This window comes from Falco peregrinus, chromosome 16, assembly GCF_023634155.1.
Source record: "Falco peregrinus isolate bFalPer1 chromosome 16, bFalPer1.pri, whole genome shotgun sequence".
In the NCBI taxonomy this organism is placed as follows: Eukaryota; Metazoa; Chordata; class Aves; order Falconiformes; family Falconidae; genus Falco; species Falco peregrinus.
In genome coordinates, this window is record NC_073736.1 from 1,196,296 (window position 1) to 1,215,631 (window position 19,336).

The 19,336-nt window shown below is 44.0% G+C and overlaps 1 protein-coding gene across 1 annotated transcript in view; it reads left to right on the top strand.

Moving 5' to 3' along the window:
- Nucleotides 1-17,008, top strand: part of KDM5B (lysine demethylase 5B) — a 55,738-nt gene extending 38,730 nt beyond the window's left edge. Inside the window, exons 18-27 of the mRNA XM_055820019.1 lie at nt 1,183-1,297; nt 3,313-3,668; nt 4,811-4,949; nt 7,352-7,531; nt 8,366-8,524; nt 10,169-10,654; nt 12,920-13,031; nt 14,423-14,577; nt 15,147-15,473; nt 16,141-17,008. Of these exons, the coding sequence (XP_055675994.1) occupies nt 1,183-1,297; nt 3,313-3,668; nt 4,811-4,949; nt 7,352-7,531; nt 8,366-8,524; nt 10,169-10,654; nt 12,920-13,031; nt 14,423-14,577; nt 15,147-15,473; nt 16,141-16,278 (2,167 nt within the window). The 3' untranslated portion in view covers nt 16,279-17,008. The remainder of the gene's footprint in view (nt 1-1,182; nt 1,298-3,312; nt 3,669-4,810; nt 4,950-7,351; nt 7,532-8,365; nt 8,525-10,168; nt 10,655-12,919; nt 13,032-14,422; nt 14,578-15,146; nt 15,474-16,140) is intronic.
- Nucleotides 17,009-19,336: the final 2,328 nt, after the last annotated feature.

Here is a 19,336-nt window from a genome sequence, read left to right on the forward strand (position 1 = left end):
ATATTTTCCCTATCCATCCCTTCCTCCTCCAAGCCTCGGGATACCTTTTCTGCTGCTTACAGTCTGCAAGAGTTTAGAGACCTTGTGCTTGGAGATCTTTGCCATCAATAACCCTGAATGGACATGAGCTTTTCTCCTGCAAATGCTGGGGTTTTTTTTTTTTAGGCTTGTGTAATTTCTGGTTATCAAAAACATCTTGTGACAGGCAATGTTGCAATTAAGGGGTGTGTGTCTATATGTATATGTACATAAATACTAATTTATTTTTAAAACTTGTGCCTCTTCCTGGAAGATACTGCAGAACTTCCACAAAAAATAGTAAAGCTTTGTAGAACGTAAAGCAGCCTGTGTTTTACCTGAGACTTTGAAGTAATATTTTGTTCAGCTTGCTATGGATTTTGGAACTCCTAATGTGATCTTACATATTCTTTAAAAACACCTATTTTTAACACAGAATGGTAAATTAAAATTTATTTTGTAGTGTTCACATTCCAGTCATGCTGGCATATCCTGCTGGCATGTTGTTTTCCTCTTTTGTTTAAATGACATATTGTGGATGAAATTGGAGCCAGCGTTGTATGAGACTTTTTTCCTTTTCTATCCAAGATTCTCAGACCTAGTTAATATTGGCTTGAGTTTAGAGATGTTTTTAATATTAGCCGATTTGTTAACACTTATAAGCCACTCATTTGATGCAAAGCTTTTAGATAAAAATGAGAATGATGATTTCAGCGTAAAGAGGATTTTTCAGAAGTGCCTACACGACCTGTAAATATAAAACCCATTCAAAATTGGGATTTGTTCTCTTTTGCTATGGGCATGGGGAGAGCTTACTACAATAGCTGTTGCAACATTACTGAATAGTTTATCCACAATTGCTTTGTGTTCTGGAAAAAAGCCTAATTTTATTCCATAATAACCAGTGCTCTTCCAAGGCTGAGTAGATGTTCCAGAATACTATTTAATATGAAAGAGTATTTTCAACAATAGCTTATTCTGCTGTAGCTAACTGAAGTTTTCCCATGTATGTAAAGCCCCAGGCTGCTTGGATGCTTTTGAATATTCTATTATTTGTGAGTAAAGCTTGAGTTACAAAAAATTGTAAGCAGATGTTTGAGAGGTTTGGATTTTATTTTATTTCCTTAGTGGCATCAGACAAAGCTGAATTGTGTGTAATTGCAGGTACCGCTCTGGAGGAGGAAAGTGTCAAAATCAACTGACTGTGAATGAGCTCCGGTTGTTCGTGAGGCAGCTGTATGCTCTGCCCTGCGTCCTCAGTCAGACACCCTTACTGAAGGTAACTGGGAAAGCTCTAGGGGAAGGAACGTGAGCGTTTGTCACAGGATCAGTGCAGTGCAAACACATCGCTATCTTAGTGTTTACTCCAAGAATAAATACGTTCAAACTGGCAGGCCTGGGTAACTTGGGCGCAAGTTGCTTAAGAATGGAGCTGTCTGACCTGCCAGGGTTCATGGTTAGCAGATTTTTATACCACACGGGGGAATCAAAATGCTCATGTTGTACAAAGTAATGTGAAAGAAGCAGCAGGATGACCTGGGTAACTACAGATTAAAAATTTGGGGTCAGTTAACTAGTCTGCTCTTAAGAATGAAGCTGTGTTTATCTGAGAATGTTCAAAACTCCATAATGCTCTGAGGGACAGTTCTCCCATTCACATCGCTTTCCTTCTTTGTTCATCCAGAATCAGCTTTCTCATAGTCTTGTAATTAGAGACTTCCTCATGCTATCAACCCGCTCCAGGAAGCAACGCTGATAACCCTAGCCAAAGCTACCAGCCTAGGCTACTGAAATGCTTGTTCTAGCAGCCTGCTGCTGATGGGGAGGCAGATCGCTTTGTCTCCCACGACCATCAGCTAATGCTGATTATTTGCTCACCAGATGGTCGACCCTCAGACAAGTTGAAAGTAATTCAAGATTTGGTTTCAGAATTTGCCAAAATGTTGCGTATCATACCAAGAGGTGATTAAAAAACAAACAACAAGAAGGAAACAAACCCACCCCCCAGATTCTGGGCAGCTGCAGTTCCTGTCTTAAAGGCTTTGCATATTTGGGACTCTCAGAACCAGGAGATGCAGGGACCAGCTCCTGAACTATTTCCTAAGTGACCAGACAGTATTGTGCGACTTTGAATCAGAATAGGCCAGTTCAGCTCAGCTTTATGACTCTTGATTTTGAAGCTTTATCAGAGCTTCAAATTTTTGAATATTTGAATCAGAGTTTATGTAATCCTATTTACAGTGATTTGTTTATAGCATTGTAACTCTGAAGTTATCTTACTATTTAAAAAGCAGAAGTTGAGAAATGCCAGACATGCAAATAGTTCTCCATCTGGCATTCTTGAACAGGGAAATATCAAACACATATGGTCATTCTTTTATATCCTTCTCAACAATCCTAAATTATATATAGTCATGCAAATTAGGCTGTTAATATAAATGACCAACGGTTACTGGCGATCAGTTCACAATTTAATGTATCTCTAAAAAGGCTTTACTTCCGTTATGGGTGAGATTGCCTACCCTGGCAAACAACCTCGTTGGCAAAATACCAAGATGTCAGCTGTGAAGGGAGAATGTGCTGCTGGAATAGCATTTCAGGCAGTACTAGGAGCGTTGGGCAGGATGACTACATACAGGATCAGTCCAGCCTTTGCAGTGAGGTTACTCTGGCTTTCCATTATCCTGGGTGAAATGCAGACAGCCACTGAGGTACATTTTGAGGGTAATTAGCTGTTGAACATACGGAGAGAGAAAGAGAGGAGTTGCACTGCATGGAAGGGTAAAATGCCTGTGGCTTACTGGGACTATGTGGTCTAGCTCAAAAACCTTAATAACACAGCGGAAACAAACCCCAGAAGCTCCATGCCCTTCCCAGCGTTCTTCAAAGCTGCCTTAACCTTAAGCTTGATGTTCTTCAGCCGCCTTAACCACGCCAGAACAAAGCCAGAAAACAGCACTGATGAAACACTTAAAATTTCCCTTGGGATCCTTGCTATTTTTGAGACCTCTTTTTGACACCTGTCTTTTAGTTCAAAGGAGTTTGGAGTGGAATTCCCTTGTCTGATGATCCTCAAGCTTGTGGACACATTATGTATGAGGAGATGCTGATACACTGTGTGTTGAAGACACAGTGTCATGATTTCAGTGTCATGATAATTTGCCATGCGCATGGTGTGCGTGTGTGGTGTTTGCCAGGAGGCTTGCACTTAAATGTTTAAGCTTGCACTTAAATGTTTGAAGAGATTTGTCAGTGGGTTTTCTTTTGATTTATTGTTGTATTTGCATATTTCAGGATCTTCTTGACCGTGTGGAAGCTTTTCAACAGCAAAGCCAAAAACTCCTTTCTGAAGAAATGCCTAGTGCTGCAGAACTTCAGGAGCTGTTGGATGTCAGCTTTGACTTTGACGTTGATCTACCCCAACTAGCTGAGTTGCGGATACGTCTGGAACAGGCACGCTGGCTCGAGGACGTGCAGCTGGCTTCCTCGGACCAAAACTCTCTCACTCTAGATGATATGAGGCGTCTTATAGACTCAGGTGTTGGACTTGCTCCCTACCCAGCAGTTGAGAAAGCAATGGCGAAGCTGCAGGAGCTCCTTACTGTATCTGAACACTGGGATGACAAAGCCAGAAATCTGATAAAGGCCAGGTAGAAGCTAAATCTTAGTGTTACGTTTTGTAGTTCTGTAAGCTGTTCGAGATGGAAATAGTTGGCTTTACATCTGAAGGGGCTCTCTTTTGATCATCCAGTTCATAACGTGAAAGCAAAACTTGTGCTGTCCAGAAGGGAAAGGGATAGAGAAGGGGCATGAGTGACAGAGCAATTTTAAACGTTGGTGTTGGCTTGCAGCGCTTGTGGTTCTCCACTGTCACTGTGCAAGTTCTCCTTTTGCTACGAGGGAGGGTTTTAAAACACCTCTCCATTCCTTTCAATCTCCTTCCCTCCCCCAGTATCAGACTGGAGGATGCATGTCCTGATAGAGCGTAGATGTATACCACCAACCGGTAAAATTTTACTGCATAGACTGTTTCTAACATGGAGGAGATTTCTTCCAGGTTAGTTGGTGCAGGAGAGAAGGAAGTAAGCCAAATACATCTGTTCTGAGAAAAATCTTCTTGCTCATTGCTTTGACCTTCTGATTTACAAAGTAAAATGGGGGAGAGCGCACTCTGCTTCAAGTTTAGAAAGGTGGCACAAACTTGTATGCAAGGCTTCTTCCCACAGAATTAATGGGTTTTTTTAAAATTCCTCCCCCCCAGCCTCATAATTGTGAAAGCATTTGAGTGTTCCTTACCCATTAGTAACTATACAGTTTTAAACTGGTAACTACATAGAGCATAAAACTGGAATAAGCTTGGGTTTAACCTGCAAAATGGAGATTCAGTTGTGTTTGTACCTTTCTAAAATGTCAGAATCAAATGGTGAAATACAGAACGGCCATCCTCAGGTATTTTTTTAACCTTCTAATATAACATCTCTGAGCTGGTGCTGCTTAAGGGCTCAGCGTGCATTTGAGGATCCAAGATTCTATTACTCAGAAGTTTAATAAATGTTAAATCTCCCTTAAGCCCGAATGTTTGAATATTTCTAGTTACAGTCTATGGCAAGCAAATACACATTTTTTAAAAGCATACCTGCATTACGGATGCCCTGGTTGTACAGTATGTGTCTCTAGTACTGGACATAATGTCATTTTTTGGTATAACCCTTAGGTTTTAATAAGCCCTGTGAGTGGAAGAACCCTCACTGTATTGCAGTGCTTTACATTCCGAGATGTTTTGTTTACACAGACCACGCCAGTCACTGAGCAGTCTTGTAGCAGCAGTGAAAGAAATAGAGGAGATCCCAGCCTATCTCCCAAATGGTGTTGCACTGAAGGATGCGGTACAGAAGGCCAAAGACTGGCTGCAGGAGGTGGAAGCTTTGCAGGTACGTAAAGTGTGCTCTGAGGGAGCCCCTGGCGTGTTAACAGAGCCACGCTGCGCTCTGTTGTGTGCCCTTGGTGCTTCAGTGTCACGCTGGATTAAGAGCGCTTGATCTGTAACATCTATTGCCTGAGTCATGGTGCAGTTATGCTGTCGTGAATGCTGTTCTTTTTGGTTTCTGGTCCTGATTTGTATTCTTGCACCTTTGCAATTAACTGACTGCAATAAATCTATAAAGGAACTATTAACAAAAATCTGAAGTTAAAAAGACATTATGTTAGGGAACTTTACCTTAAGGTAAGCTTTGCTCAGTCGCTTAGTAACAGTTACCTGGTAATCGTGTTTTTGTGTGCCATTCTGCATCTTGCTCCACTCCTGTAACAGATAGTATGCAGCAGGTGACACACAGTTCTGCTTGCTGACTCCTGAATAAACAACCCCCCTGAAATATGTCAAAGTCAGCAATAGTATTTTTTCACAGCCTTCATTTGCTTGACTAAACAAATAACCTTCCTCTAGCATCTGCTAAAGAAAAGCAACAAACCCACAGATTTCCTGATCCAGGAATATTCCTCATCAGACAAGTCTCCTGTCCTTGTATTTTCTCCAGTTTTGAATGCACCTTTCTGGAGCGTATCTCATGTACTGTACTGCAGGTAGTGTCACGCCAAGGTTGGATGACACAAGGACATTAATACTTTCTGGTGGCGGAATTGCCTCTTCTGAGGCCCCATAGAATTAATTTGCTGTTTCCACATCTGTATCGTTAGTGATGTTTCAGACATCCTGTGATTGAGAGGTATTGTTAGCCATTGAGCATGGCCAGTCTCAAGGCTGTTTCTTGTTCTGCTGCTGTATGGGTCAGCCTTTGATTTCATAGGTTAAAATACTTGTAATTTTGCAGTAGTTCTGTCTGAATTTTGAGGTGGAAGTTACTTGATTTCTTCCTTCTCTCTTCCCTCCATCCTCTTCTACTTTTAAGGTTCCTTCCAGCTTTCTGTGATTTCCATTTCCATGGTCACAAGTCTGAAATAAGTCTTCAACTCCGCAAAAAGTTGATGGCAGAGAATGAAAACAGGAGCCTGATAAAGACCTGTACGGGTTTTCACCTTGGCTCCTGGCACTTCCCAATCAATTTTTTTCTTTCTCTTTTTAACTTTCAGACAGTGTTATCTCTGGATCCAGTTTCCTTTACCCTTTTTTTAGGTTCTTTGCTTCTTTCACAGTTCAATGGCATCTTAACTCTCCCCTCTTCTCTCTTCCCACTTCCCCCCATGTCAGCACGATTGCTCGTGCAACTGGACACTGCACTAGTTCAAGCCCAAGTGAGTAAACGTAGCCTGGGCCTGACCCTTGGAAGTGTTTGTGGCTCAGCCTCGTGTGCACCCGAGCCAGGGATCGGTGGGATGCACAGTTTGGGAGGGGGTGCAACAGGGATAGCCCTGATTCGCATTTGGATATAAGTTGCCAAATATTTTTCTTGTATTTTAGGTTGTCCTCATGTTTTTTCCAGAAAGTAAATTCCCATCTGCCTTACTAGGATTTGCGGACCTATCTGACCTAAATTATTTTAATAAACTCCTTTTGAGTTCAAGAGGCTTTTATTAAAAACAGTAGTTTTCCTGGGCTTCAAAATTTTGAAGAAATAAAGTCCATGTAATACTAGCGTTTGTTTGAGGGCTATCTTGAGAGGATTTAAGCGAATTGTTCTTGGCATTTGCTAATTTCTTGGTTTGGATTCTGAAATGCTGCCTCCTGAATATGGAAAAATGTGTCTGTATGTGCCAAGAATTTTTGCTTTGGTTCTGCGAGGATTTTAGTAAATGCCCACAGCTGTTGTGACTTGTAGGCAGGTCTTGGTATCAGTGCTTTGAGGTTCGCTGCTGGAGATGCTGGGATTGTTGGGGATGAATAGTTCCGGAGTCCCATGTCACTGCCTGTTGCAGAAATTCCCTCTGGGTGCTGCGTGGCTGCTGGGCTCCTGGTGGCTGGGCCGCCTTAGGCACACGCAGCCGGGCGAGCCAACATCTCGCCTTCAAACCCACCGTGCGTCCTTGAGATGGTTCCTTGCTCTTAGCGTGTGGCAGGGGCGGGGTTAGACTTGCCTTCTGGGCCTATTTCAAAATTATTTTGATTTCACGTTGCAAATGCAGATTGTTAGATTGGAGGTCTGCTTACACTGTTGGCTCTCATGTGCTGCCCCCCCCCCCACGTGTTCTATTAGTTTTCTCTGTCCTTAAGCACAGAATGAGAAGCACGAGTCTTGGGATGACAGCTGTGGAAGTGACCAAAGTGTCTGCTTGCTTTTACAAGCTCTACCTTTAGTTAATCGAAATGACTTGCTGGGATTCAAGGAAGTGGTATGTTTTATACACATCAGATATTTCTTAATTTCTAATCAAACAGGTCGGAGGACGTGTGCCTGTACTGGACACGCTAGCAGAGCTTGTTGTGAGAGGCCGGTCTATTCCGGTGCATCTGGACTACCTGCCGAGGCTGGAGTCCTTGGTGTCAGAAGTTCAAGCGTGGAAGGAGTGTGCAGCTAACACGTTTCTGTGCGAGAACTCCCCTTACTCACTTTTGGAGGTAAGACTTCTCGGCTCTGGAGAAAACCATCCATACCACCGCAAAAGCACATCAGAGTTACAGTATTAACTCGTGATGTAGCAGTAAATATAAAGTATATTTGCAGGACTGCTTTAGGATTACCTTACTAGTTTTAACATAATTTTTCTTAGGTTGACGTATACTTTTAATGATCATTTTACTTGTAAAATGCTTAAGATTTAGCTATACTTCTCTGTTCTTTTTAATCAGCGGCTAACGAGAGCATGCTGTGCCACAATTTTACATTTTCAGTATGAATTTGGGAGTATTGACATTTGGCACTGAATCTCCTTCAGTGCGTCAGGCTGCAGCCACGGAGCGTAGGTCCCAGGCCACTGTGGGTGTAGCTGTGTAAGGGTGAGCCTGTAGCTGCCTTGGCTGGCCCTCTGGGCTGTGCTGCTCTGAGTGAGCAGCTTCCTGAGCAATCCGCACTCTCCAGGCTACGCCGAGCCCCCCTTACACCCCCAGCCCTCCTCTCTCCGTTAGGACAGACAGGAGTGCAGGGCAGCCCCTGGATCCTCTGCTGTTTGCCAGGGCTTCCAGCTTGAGTCACACGGAGGCTGTTCAGTGTATTGGCTGTCTGTACGCCAGCACCCTGAGTGAAACGTGGAGGTCTTTGTGATCTGCTGTTTTATAAAATTGAATCTTTAACCTCTCCCCATCTTCCAGATAACCTCATCCTAGTCCCCCAGACCTTTGGTGGAAGAAACAGCAGGAATCCCTGTTCTAATCAGTCATGGCTGTCCCTAGGGCAGGATGAATGCATCCAAAATGTTGCAGGCAACATTTGATGGAGGCTTTTCTCTCAATTAGGTGTTATGTCCCCGGTGTGATATTGGAATACTGAATCTGAAGAGAAAGCAGAAGAAGCTGAAGGAGCCCGTGCCAAGTGGAAAGAAGAAAAGTGCTAAGCTAGAGACTCTGAGTGACTTAGAAAGAGCGCTCTCTGAGAGCAAAGATACTGCATCTGCGGTATGTGCTTTAAGCTTTTTTTTTTTTTTTGACCTGGAGTTTCTTCTCAGTTCTTTAAATCTTTGTTTATGTTTGCCTCTCATGTAGAAATGTTACCTCCCACTCTTTTCTGCTTGCTGGGCTGTTGTGCAGAAGGACTTCTTCCACCATGCTTTTCTGTGCTTGCTTTAGACTTCCCAAAATTGCTTTTAGTGGAAAAAATTCGTTGCCTTTGTGCATGAAGTAGCCTTACAGTTTACCAGGCAATGCCTGCAGGCTAACAAAGCATAGGCAAATAAAAAATTGAGATCTATTTTCCACCACCATACCAAAACCTTATTAAAGATAGGATAGGGGTTTCCCAAGTCTAATCCTTTCAAAGAACACAATAACCCAATGCCATTTATAATTAAAACAAACACCATAAATAATTAAAGAAAACCTCATGCATTATGGAGTCAATAAAACACTAGTTCTGGATGATGCAGACTTTGGTGGTGGTGTAGTGCTTCATCCCAAAAGACCTATTTCAGAGCCTTCACCATGGTCAGATTAAACAATGTCCCATGATTAACAAGGAGCACCAGACCAGGTAGGGTTTGAAGTGTGGGACATTTAAGTTTTAACCTCCAGAAACTGCTTGAATCCTGTAGGTTCAGTGCTTGGTTTTGGCCTCCCTTGTCTGAAAAGCCAGACTTCCAGACTGTGTCCCTGTGAGTGATGTATGGAGAAGAGACCGGGTCCCTTGAACCACACACCCTTCTTCTCTGATTAGACAGTATTTCATTAAGGGTTGGGGTATTGAAAGAGAAGGACACTCACATGGACTGCACCCAGGAAAATGCATTCATTTAGTGTGGCAGGTTTTGCTTCTGACATGTGAGGGGAAGAGGAATCTCCTTACGGTGAAGGTTTGGATGCTTTCCCAGCCCAGTGCTGTAGCTGCAGGGCTCGGCACCTGCAGCAGTTCCATAAAAGCTATTGACCTTCATGAAACTGAACTATATTGCTATCTCCAATAGCAGCTAATGCGAAAGAGTCCTGAAAAAAAGGATCATGAGCAGGTGCAGAAAGGGCAAATGCCACATTCAGGGGTACACCTGAATTTCACAGGGTGGTTACAAACCCCAGAGTGAGCACACAGGTCAGGGTACAGCCCGATGCACTTGGGGAGTGCAAGGTGGGTATCAAGAGATGCATTTGACCTTCTGAAAACTGCCCAGCTGTGTTTTAAGGTTATACGGTGTCAGGCTACATACTTGAGAGATGTTGTTCACAGAGAAGTACCTGCAAGCCAAATCTGTACTTGTTTCAGAATTTAAGCTGCTTTAATATGAAGGTAATGTTTTTGTAGTACAAAACACAAAGGATTTGGAACAGAGAGGAAGGAGGGAGGGAGGAGGTTACTTTTTGCAAAGGAATGAGCTTTGTATTTCAGCCTGATGAGAAAATGGAAGGAGACTGAAGTCATGTTGCTGCACGTTCTCATAACAGCTTTGCTTCAAACATTCAAAGCCTTGAAAGGCATACGGGGGTGAGGAGCTCCTCAAAGATCTGAAATACTCCCTGGTGTATTTTAAAGAGTGTGATTGTGCAGCGGTCACCCTGCTTCTAATGAGTGATGTTCCTTTTGAGTTACGCTCCTTTCTTTGAACTCCCTTTTAGATGGCTACGCTTGGGGAAGCCCGATTGAAGGAGATGGAAGCGTTGCGTTCTCTGCGAGCAGCAAACGAATTGAAGGTGCTGTCTAGTGAAGAGGATGCAGAACTGAAAGTCTGTCTGTGCCAGGAGGAGCCGGCTGCTCCCATGATACAGTGTGAACTCTGCAGAGGGTTCTTCCATACCGGCTGCGTTTCTGTGCCCAACGTTTTGCAGGGACCTCGTGTGTGGCTCTGTCCACACTGTCATCGATCAGAAAAGCCACCTTTAGAAAAGATCTTGCCATTGCTGGCCTCCTTGCAGCGTATCCGTGTGAGGCTTCCCGAGGGGGATGCCTTACGGTATATGATCGAGAGAACTGTGAACTGGCAGCACAGAGCGCAACAAATGTTATATTCAGGGAATCTAAAACTCATACAAGACAAAGTTGGCTCAGGATTATTGTACAACAGATGGCAAGCCACAGCAGGCCAGTTGCCAGAGACAAACAAGGTGAGGCTGAGCTGCATTTCCTTGCAGCGGGTGGTGTGCGGTCAGCGAGAACAGTCTCTAACACCTCTCTGAGCTCGTGGCGCCCATATACAAACACTGGCAAGGCAGGCTGTTTGTGTGTCGCTTTACTGATATGAGGAGTTTGGGTTCTGCCGTGACAGCCAGGGTATGAGTGTCCTCCAGCAACAGCTTCATGTTCTCCTGCTGCTGGAGTCCTGGGAACAATGACTCCTGAAGGGCCTATTTCCCCTTCTCCTCCCAGCTCATGCACTCTCAAGTGATGCTATTAATGACAGCTGCTGAAGTATTGTTTCTGGAGTGCTTAGTATTCAATTAGTCTTTATATTCTGTTTTTACAAGTATTTCAATATAGTGTTAAATCTTCAGAATTAGTAACAGAGGCACGAACTGTCCAGTCTGTTACCAGCTTAGCTCTCAGATGAGGTGGTTTTCAACAGGGTATTTTCATCCATTACTGCTCCTCCTCTTATCACTTACACTACAACTCCCAAGCTGAATATTTTGCTAACATTACTGCGTTAAGCTACAGCAACAGTTTCAGATGTGGTCATGAGGGAGTTTCACATGTCCTCCAGTAAAGACCTTTCAGCAAAAAGCGTGGGGAAAGTGGGAAATGGGTTAAGCATTTCTAGCTTTCATGAGATGATAAATGCAGAAAAAATCTGAGACAACAGGTCTGTGCAGCACAAAAAAACATAGAGCACCCCAAAATGAAATGCACTCTATTGCTTTTACTTTTTGATTGAAACACCTTAATTTTGCTAGTCCAACCCTGTTATACAGTTAGCCTGTGTGTTTGTGTTTTCACGCTCAGTTATGATAAAATACAGAATGTGCCACATGTGCTTGACGAGGTATTGTAGCTGCTTGTCAGGTAACTCAGCTGTACCAAGTTGCTTGTGTTGACCAAATTTTTCAAACAGGCAAACCTAGTTTTAGAAATCAAAACCATATTTAGGCATCTAAGAGAGTTTTCCTGATAACTCAGCTTCAAAAATATATTTTTGCTAGACCTACTAGTGTAACTCAAAAAAGCCGGACAAGATTTTGAGCATGTAAGTTGATGTTTGGGCCAGAAATGGAAACAGTAAGTTTAGTTTTATTAGCTCAGTGAGGTGCTGTGGGGTTCCTCCAACCTGAAAACAGTCTCACCGGGGTTTTTTTTTTTGGTGTAGAGCTCAAGTCAGTAAATCTCTAAATCAAGGTAACTAGCAGAGCTAGTTCAGGTCCTGTGACTGCATTTCCCAAATCAGAAGTCCCTGGGAAGCTCAGTGCAAGAGCGTCTGACCACAAGCACCAGCTCTGGTCCCTTGCTGTGCCTGGGCCACGGAGCCTTCCTGGAGACAGTGGCACTGGGGTGGCTCAGAGGTGGCCTCCAGAGCCATCTCAGCACAGCAGCCAAGCTGAAACTCTGGTCTCAAGGGGATTTGAGGTGTTTTTTTGGTGAATTCAGTGTCTCGGCATTGCTGTCCTGTCGTGTAACAGTTCTATTTTCCCTGTAATCTGGGGTGATCCAACACTCTCCTTCCTCCAGAGAAGTGCGTAGCAGTAACTGCTGGAGTTGGGCTGCTTTGGCACTGGCCAAAGTGAAGAATGTGGAGCATTTAGATGAGTTGGGGAAAATTCACTTGAAAAACAGTTGTGAGAACTGATGAGAGCCAGATTTTTGAAAGGGTCCAGACACTTGAATTAGTGAGGTAGTGGGTATTTTGGAAAGCATCTGGTGAGACACCTTTCTGACACTCATGAGTCCAAAACTGACACTTGCTGGCTTGTGTGAGTGGCCTTTGCATATGTAAGCACACGTTTTGCCGTTGGCATGTCTGCTGTGCGTGCTGGGGTAAGGAGAAGTCTTCCAAGCAGTTTGGCGTTTCAGCAGAGCAAGGTAGTGAGCAATCACTTCTTTTATTGTGAACAAAAGGAGGAAACTAATATTTTACCGTGAGTCGATCCTAGAGGTGAAGCCCTCGCTTCCCAGTCCGGGCTTATCCTGCAGTGACTGCCTGTGCCAGGGCCAGTTCCTGAGCTCTGTGGAAATGATAATTTATACCTAAGAATTCTGGCAGTAAAGTTGGTTTTGCCTGTTTCCAGTGTAGGATGAAGGATTTGGGTTTACTAGATTGAACAGTTTCTAGGAATATAAGATTTAAGCAATTGTAGGAGAAACAAGTATTGATTCTATTGCAGTTATTTGACACTTCAAAACTACGTTTAGTGAAAATATCGATGCGCTTTGTTTTCTAGGTTTCCCAGACAATTGGAGCAATGTCATTCTCCATGCCTCATGACTGGGATAACAGAACCATATATTTACATTCTCCATTTTCTACAGGACAGCACTGCATCCCACTTCATGGTTTGTAATCGTTACTTTGTGGTGGGTTTCCCCCCCTTCCTTTCTCCCGTGTTTGGTGGTGGAGAAGAGAGTGTGTCCTGGCCAACAGGAGATGGCTGAGGCAGGGAGGCACGTGGCTGCACTCTGCATCTGGTTGCTTCTCCATCCCCTCAGCAGCTTTGGAACTTAATGTCTCCAGCTTTGGCAAAGGGGTAAATTTCTCAACAATACAGATTCCCACATGTAATGAAACGACGTGGTGTGATAGGACAAGAGGTATCAGTTGAGAACTGGCCTCTTCCAACTTGACAACGTGCTGCAGCCAGCCACGTGGGCTGCAGGAGGGGGAGGGGAGAGACCATTGAAATTGTAGGAAGTGGATGGGAATAAGTAGTGCTGGAGGCCATGGGGGACTTAATCCACAGGACACGAGTCAATGTAAGTTTTGCAGCTGCGTAACTGTCACAGACACTTAAGTTTTCATAGGTGCTGCGGCTGCTGCTGTGCTCCAGGTCGCTCTGTGCAGGTTTTCCATGCTCCCTAACTCAGATGTGTTTTTTGGACTAACACTGACACGCTATAAATTGCATCATTTTACAACTGTAAAAGAAATTCTTTCCTCCTGATGCATAATGATCCAGGGACACAGGTCTAGTCTTATCTTCATGTTTTCAAGTTAGTGCAGCTTAGTCTGTACTAATATTACACAAGACGCTTCAGTTTAATGTTACAGTTAAAATCCAGCAAGGCAGGCCTTTGTTCTGCAGGGTTTATTTTTCAGGCTATATTTGAGTTGTACTGAACACTATATTAAAAAGCTGTTACTTACACAGTGGTTTCAGTCTCCCGTAGCTGTGACTGTTTGAAAAGCCCAGTGCAAGTTCTGAAGCTCGATAGCAGCACTGGGTGATGACTGTACAGCAGGACTCAGTTGCAAGCCTCGTCCTCTTGGCTCTTCCTCCTCTCCTCTCTCTGCTTCACTTACGATTTCACTCAGTTTGTTCACCTTACCCACTTATTACATAGCGAGGGGATCATCATGCTTCTTGTAGCTTCAGAAGCAGGAGAAATGGCCAAAAATGATGGCAATTGCTTATGCTCAAATCAGTAAAAAATGCAAGCCAGGAAGGATGCTGAGCCAAGTGCAGTAACGTCTGTGCAAGCCTTTATCTTTTTAACCCTGCTGTTAAAAGTGAGCGATGAAGAGGGAACAGATAAGAGTTAATTCATACAGTTGCAGATTTAAAGTCTGTTGCAGTTGTGGTTTGGTTTTCTGTGGGTTTGGGGTTTTTTTGTTTGTTTTTTTTTTTTTTCAAATGTGCTACCAGAGAAGAATTTTCATTATCTGTGCAGTTCTCATTAGTGCTGACACTGAAGAATTCCTTTTCTCCTCTCTCCGTCTTTCATAATAGTCATTAGCACAGAGCTGGATGAGCTGATGATGGAAGCCCAGCTGCTACAGGTTTCTCTGCCGGAAATACAGGAGCTGTACCAGATCCTATTCACAAAGCAAAGCCCTGTTTTGCAGACAGAGCAGAGGTCATCCGTTGGACCGACAAATGAAAAGGCAAGTGTCTGACAGCAGCAGTGAGCTTGGGGTCACTTTGGCGTGGAGGCTCTGCCTGAACCCATAAGCTTTACAAAGAGGTTTGTCTGTGTGGCTGTACTTCCATGAAAATACATTTTCCTCATTCAAAAGGAGTCAGGAAGTCAATAACTTAACAAATCTGTTACAAACTATTGAATAAACTTGTGGCCTAATATGTTTTTGCAGTTTGAATCTGGTTTTTGTGGTCACTCTGTATTTTAAATTGTTGTGGGACAACCAGGACCTAAATACACCTATCCTCGTTTGTCTCTTGTCCTGTATTGTAGAGGCTTTCAGAGAGAGCTGCCTTTGAAGCAGTGGACTCAGGGGAAGGAAAGGAGAATCCTTTTTTCTATAAGTTCTGTTACTGGGGTGTGACCCTATCCTATCCTTTGCTTCTCTCATGCATCCCACTTCTGGTGAAAAGGCAGTGCTCTGTCAAATGCTGCTCTCTTACTTAAGCCTATTTCTAAAAGCAGGGTTTGGAACAACAGGATAATGAGTGTTAGTTGCATGCTTAAAATTTTGCCAAAATATCTTTCCAACAGAATGAGTGTTGCCGAGGAAAAAAGGATGGAATTAGTTACATGGAGAGAAAACTAAAGCGTCGTTTTGAGAGAGAGAGCTTCTGTGATGAGAAGAGAGCAAGAGTAAAAAAGATGAGAACACCCAAGAAGAAGAAACTAAAACTGAATCACTCAAAGGATCTCTGTACTAACAAACTGGAGAGAGAGCGGGAGCGTCTCTTTGAGATGCAGCGTTCCAGTGAAAGCCACTTGCTTCCCTCAGATGTGTCATTCTCTGAGCAGGAGGACTCGGAGGATGACGATGCCATCTGCCCTGCTGTGAATTGTCTGCAGCCTGAGGGAGATGAGGTCAGTAGAAGCAGACCTCCTGTGGTGGTCTGAATGCTGGGATCTGGGGCGTTTGGCTGCCCTGAAACTGTTTGCCGAAATACTAGTTAAAAAGAGAGCATGAGGCACTTGAGAACCCAGAGACAGTGTCTGCTGCTGCAGGGACACATCTAGTTAATGACCCTTCTCGTCTCCTCCCAGAGCAGCCATGCAGCTGGGACTGGGGAAGGCAGGTGAACATCTAAACGTCTGCATGGAATCGGGAGATGGGCTGTGCAGACACTGCACTCATCTCTGCCCTTGAAGTAGAGATGTAGGTAGATTTTGTGGGTTGCAGCCTTTCTGTGGATGGGGGCAGTGCCGTGGGGCTGACTGGAGTCCATCCTGACTGGAGAGTGGAGATGAGGGACATCTGATGCCTGTGAGCCTGTGGTGAAGTTGCCTTCCATAATCATGCTATCAGTGGGAGAGCAACAGGAGAGGGATAAGGGAAGTGTGCCCTCCTCTCTCCTTCAGAGGAGCTGGACTGCAGGAGTCCAGAGAACAGTGAGCACGGTTGAATATCCAGCACTAGCCAGTCATAGAACGGGACGTTTCTCACTCAGATGGATTAATCCCCAAAATGACTTAATGCTCTGTGTGTTGGCTTGGTCCTTCGCTGAACACCAGTGTGTCTGTTCCCCATTAGGTGGATTGGGTCCAGTGCGATGGCAGCTGCAACCAGTGGTTCCACCAGGTGTGTGTGGGCATCTCTCCAGAAATGGCAGAGAAGGAGGACTACATCTGCATCAGCTGCACTGGGAAGGACTCTCAATATCGGAAGTAAAACTCCCCATGAACCCTTCAGGACTTGAATAAAGAAGGTTATCAGTTTTCCAATAAAGCCACAGGGGCTGGTTTAAGAACCAGATTGCAAATGGTGCTACTTCTATCCTTATGGGATCATTTTCCAGAACTCAAAACAGTTTTTGACACTTTTGTATTTTCCCTTGATCTGTTTGTGGTTGTTGAGGTTTGAGATGCTGACTGTTTAGCAGGGGTTTCCACCAATTTGGAAGGCATTTGAAACATGCACCTTTTATTGTACAGCGTTAAATTACCTCTCTGGGATCTACCGGCGTATTTAATTCAGCTTGGGTTAGGTGCAAAACAACCTGCACCACGAATTTTCCAATAAATCCTCTTGTGAGGAAATCCCTGTTTACTCTGTTTAACTCCTTGGAGACTTTAGTTTTTTTCCACTTTGTTTTTCGTAGGCTAGGTTTATTTATCTGAGCAATAACTTCTATGTCTGGTTTCAGTGACTGGAATGACAATTCTGAACAGCGTGTTGCTTCTAGCATTGGTTGATGTACAGAAAGCAAATGTTAGATCCTAGTGTCACTGATGGCCCAGTGATGTAGAAGACAGGAAAAAAAAAAAGGTCTGTAAAGTAATTGCCACAGCTGTATTTTGGCTTTCTCCTTTTTTGGGTAGCTTGTATCAAATGTTGCAGTTTATATTGTGGAATAAACCCCTGGTTATGTTATAAAATTAAATGTTGGTGTTTTTAGAGAGCTTGAACTGCAGTTTCATTTCCCTCTGGATCCATATTGATTGCATTGATGGGTTCTCTTATTCAAGAGAAATGCATCTTTAAAAAAAAAAAAGCAAAATCAGTGATATTTTCTTACTTGTATATTCAGCTTTGGAAGGAGAAGGCAGAGCAAAACATTTCGCATACCAAAAAAAACCCCCAAACACAGACCTTTTAAAGTTTTTTTTGCAGAGCTTTTCCAAAACTGAAGTGACCTGCCTGTTAGGTGAATTAACAGGATTAAAATAAAAAGGTTTGAAATGATGATTTGTGGTTTGGCAGGGGCAGGAATGGGGAATTCAGGCAGGGGCAGCTCCTTTGGCTTCGGAAGGAGAAACTTGCCTTGCGGCGTGCGCTGCCGCTGGCTCTGCAAGCGTGTCCTGGTGGCCCCCAGAGCGTCTGCCTGGCCGTGGGCAGGCTCCCTTCAGCCGCTGCTGCTTGCATTGAGGCTGAAAGCCTGAAGAATAAGGAAGGTTCTGGACTGGTTACAGTTCTATCAAAGACTGTTTAGGGACCGTAGCCTGGTGGGTATCGGGGCAGTGCAGGTGGTGGCGGAGCAGTGCTGCCTTGGAAGGTACAGGATCTCTGAGGAGGTGAGGTGGTTTGTTTAAGCCCGTGAGGTGCTCCACGTGGGGCTGCACCTGAAATCCTTTGGGGAACAATTGCTCACGCAGAACATAGCTTTGGAAGTGGCCTGGCGACAGTGGGGTGGTTCTGTGGCCTGCTAAGAAGTGGAACTTCTGGAGCCCTGGAAGATGGGAGGTCTAGAAGATCTGTGTATCAGGGTAAGCGCTATCCTTATGACATCCTGCCATCACCAAAACCGTGGCAGTATTGGTATTCCCTCCGTTCATCATCAAGAAGAATTTGCTGGTAGATTTTTTTTTTTTTTCCTGATGGTTTGAGACCTTTTCCCATGAGCAGCTACAGGGCGTTGGGCAGAGCCTTTAAGCCATATGTAGTGGCTACCGACGTGGTGGATTTGTGTGGTGAATCAGAACTGTGCAAGAATTCTGGTGTCCCAGGGGGGTGGGTTTGGAGTTTGTTTTTTGAACATTGAGCGTGCTTTTTAGTCTCACGTTGGTTTTTTAACTGTTAAAAGAATTTTCAGCCTGGCACAGATGATTTGTCTAAAAGTGGTGTTGGTGGGCGAAGACGACCTTGACCACATGTACATCACTGATCTGTAATTCCCTTTCAAAAGGGGCAGATGAACAAACCTGAAATACAAAGAGCTTGCACAGTGTTTTGATGTAGCTGAAAATGTTTACAGAAGTTTCTCTCCCAGTATCCCTTTTTTTTTTTTCCCCCCATTGAATGAATTGCTGTCTAACAAAAAGTGCTAGAGGAAATACGATGCAGTTAAGTTTAGCCTGATGATTCAGTACAGGACCAAGGGAAAGTTGTCATGTTGTGGACTGTAGGGGCCAGAGGAGACCTTTGTGGTCCTGACAAGAAAATCTAGCATCAGGATTAAGAATGCAATAGAATTATAGCATGATGTTCTGGAAACTACCACATCATTGCTTGAAAATTTTCAAGAAATGGAAACCCCCGTCCCTGGGTGACCTGTGCCTAAAATACAAGATCTGCTTGAGGATTTGTATTTTATTTCCTGCTGGAATTGTGACCTTGGGAACAGGTGGCTGGAGGTTGCTGCAGAGATGGTGGTGCCTGCTGTGCCACGGGGCCTTAGATTTCAACCCCATGTAGATACTGCGAACTTGATTAGGTTAGGGTTTGATTTTTGTCAAACTAAATAAGCAAGAGATTTGTTGCTTGCTTCAGGGTGGGTTCTTCTGTGAGCATCCCTTGCACATTCCTAATCAGGGAAGATGAGGAGGGCAGAACATCCCCAGCAGCAGGGTCTGTTGGGGTTAGCCATCCCTTTCACCCCTCCTCTTGTCCATCCTAGATTGTCAGAGGCTAAACTAAAACAAACAAACAAGTCCTTCCCATCCCATTCTGCTTTTTTTTTTTCTTTTTTAGAACAAAGCAACAAAGTACATCTCCCTAGGTTGTTCAGATCCTAATTCTTTAATAAGAATAGCTTATGGCCTCTACATTAGTTTAATTATAAAATAGGAAAAAACCCAAATTAGTTACCCTACCTTTTATTTAAAGCCTGCCTGTACCATCCATCAAGACATTAGGATTGTGTTTGTTGTGCCACATTTAATCTGCTTGATGGGCACTTTCTTCGCCTCATAAGGAGCAGACTAATACGTGCCCTCCTGCGTCAGTGGTGGTCACGTACGGCACCAGGAAGGCAACTGATCTGAAGGAGAGGCAAGGTTTTGGTTCCATC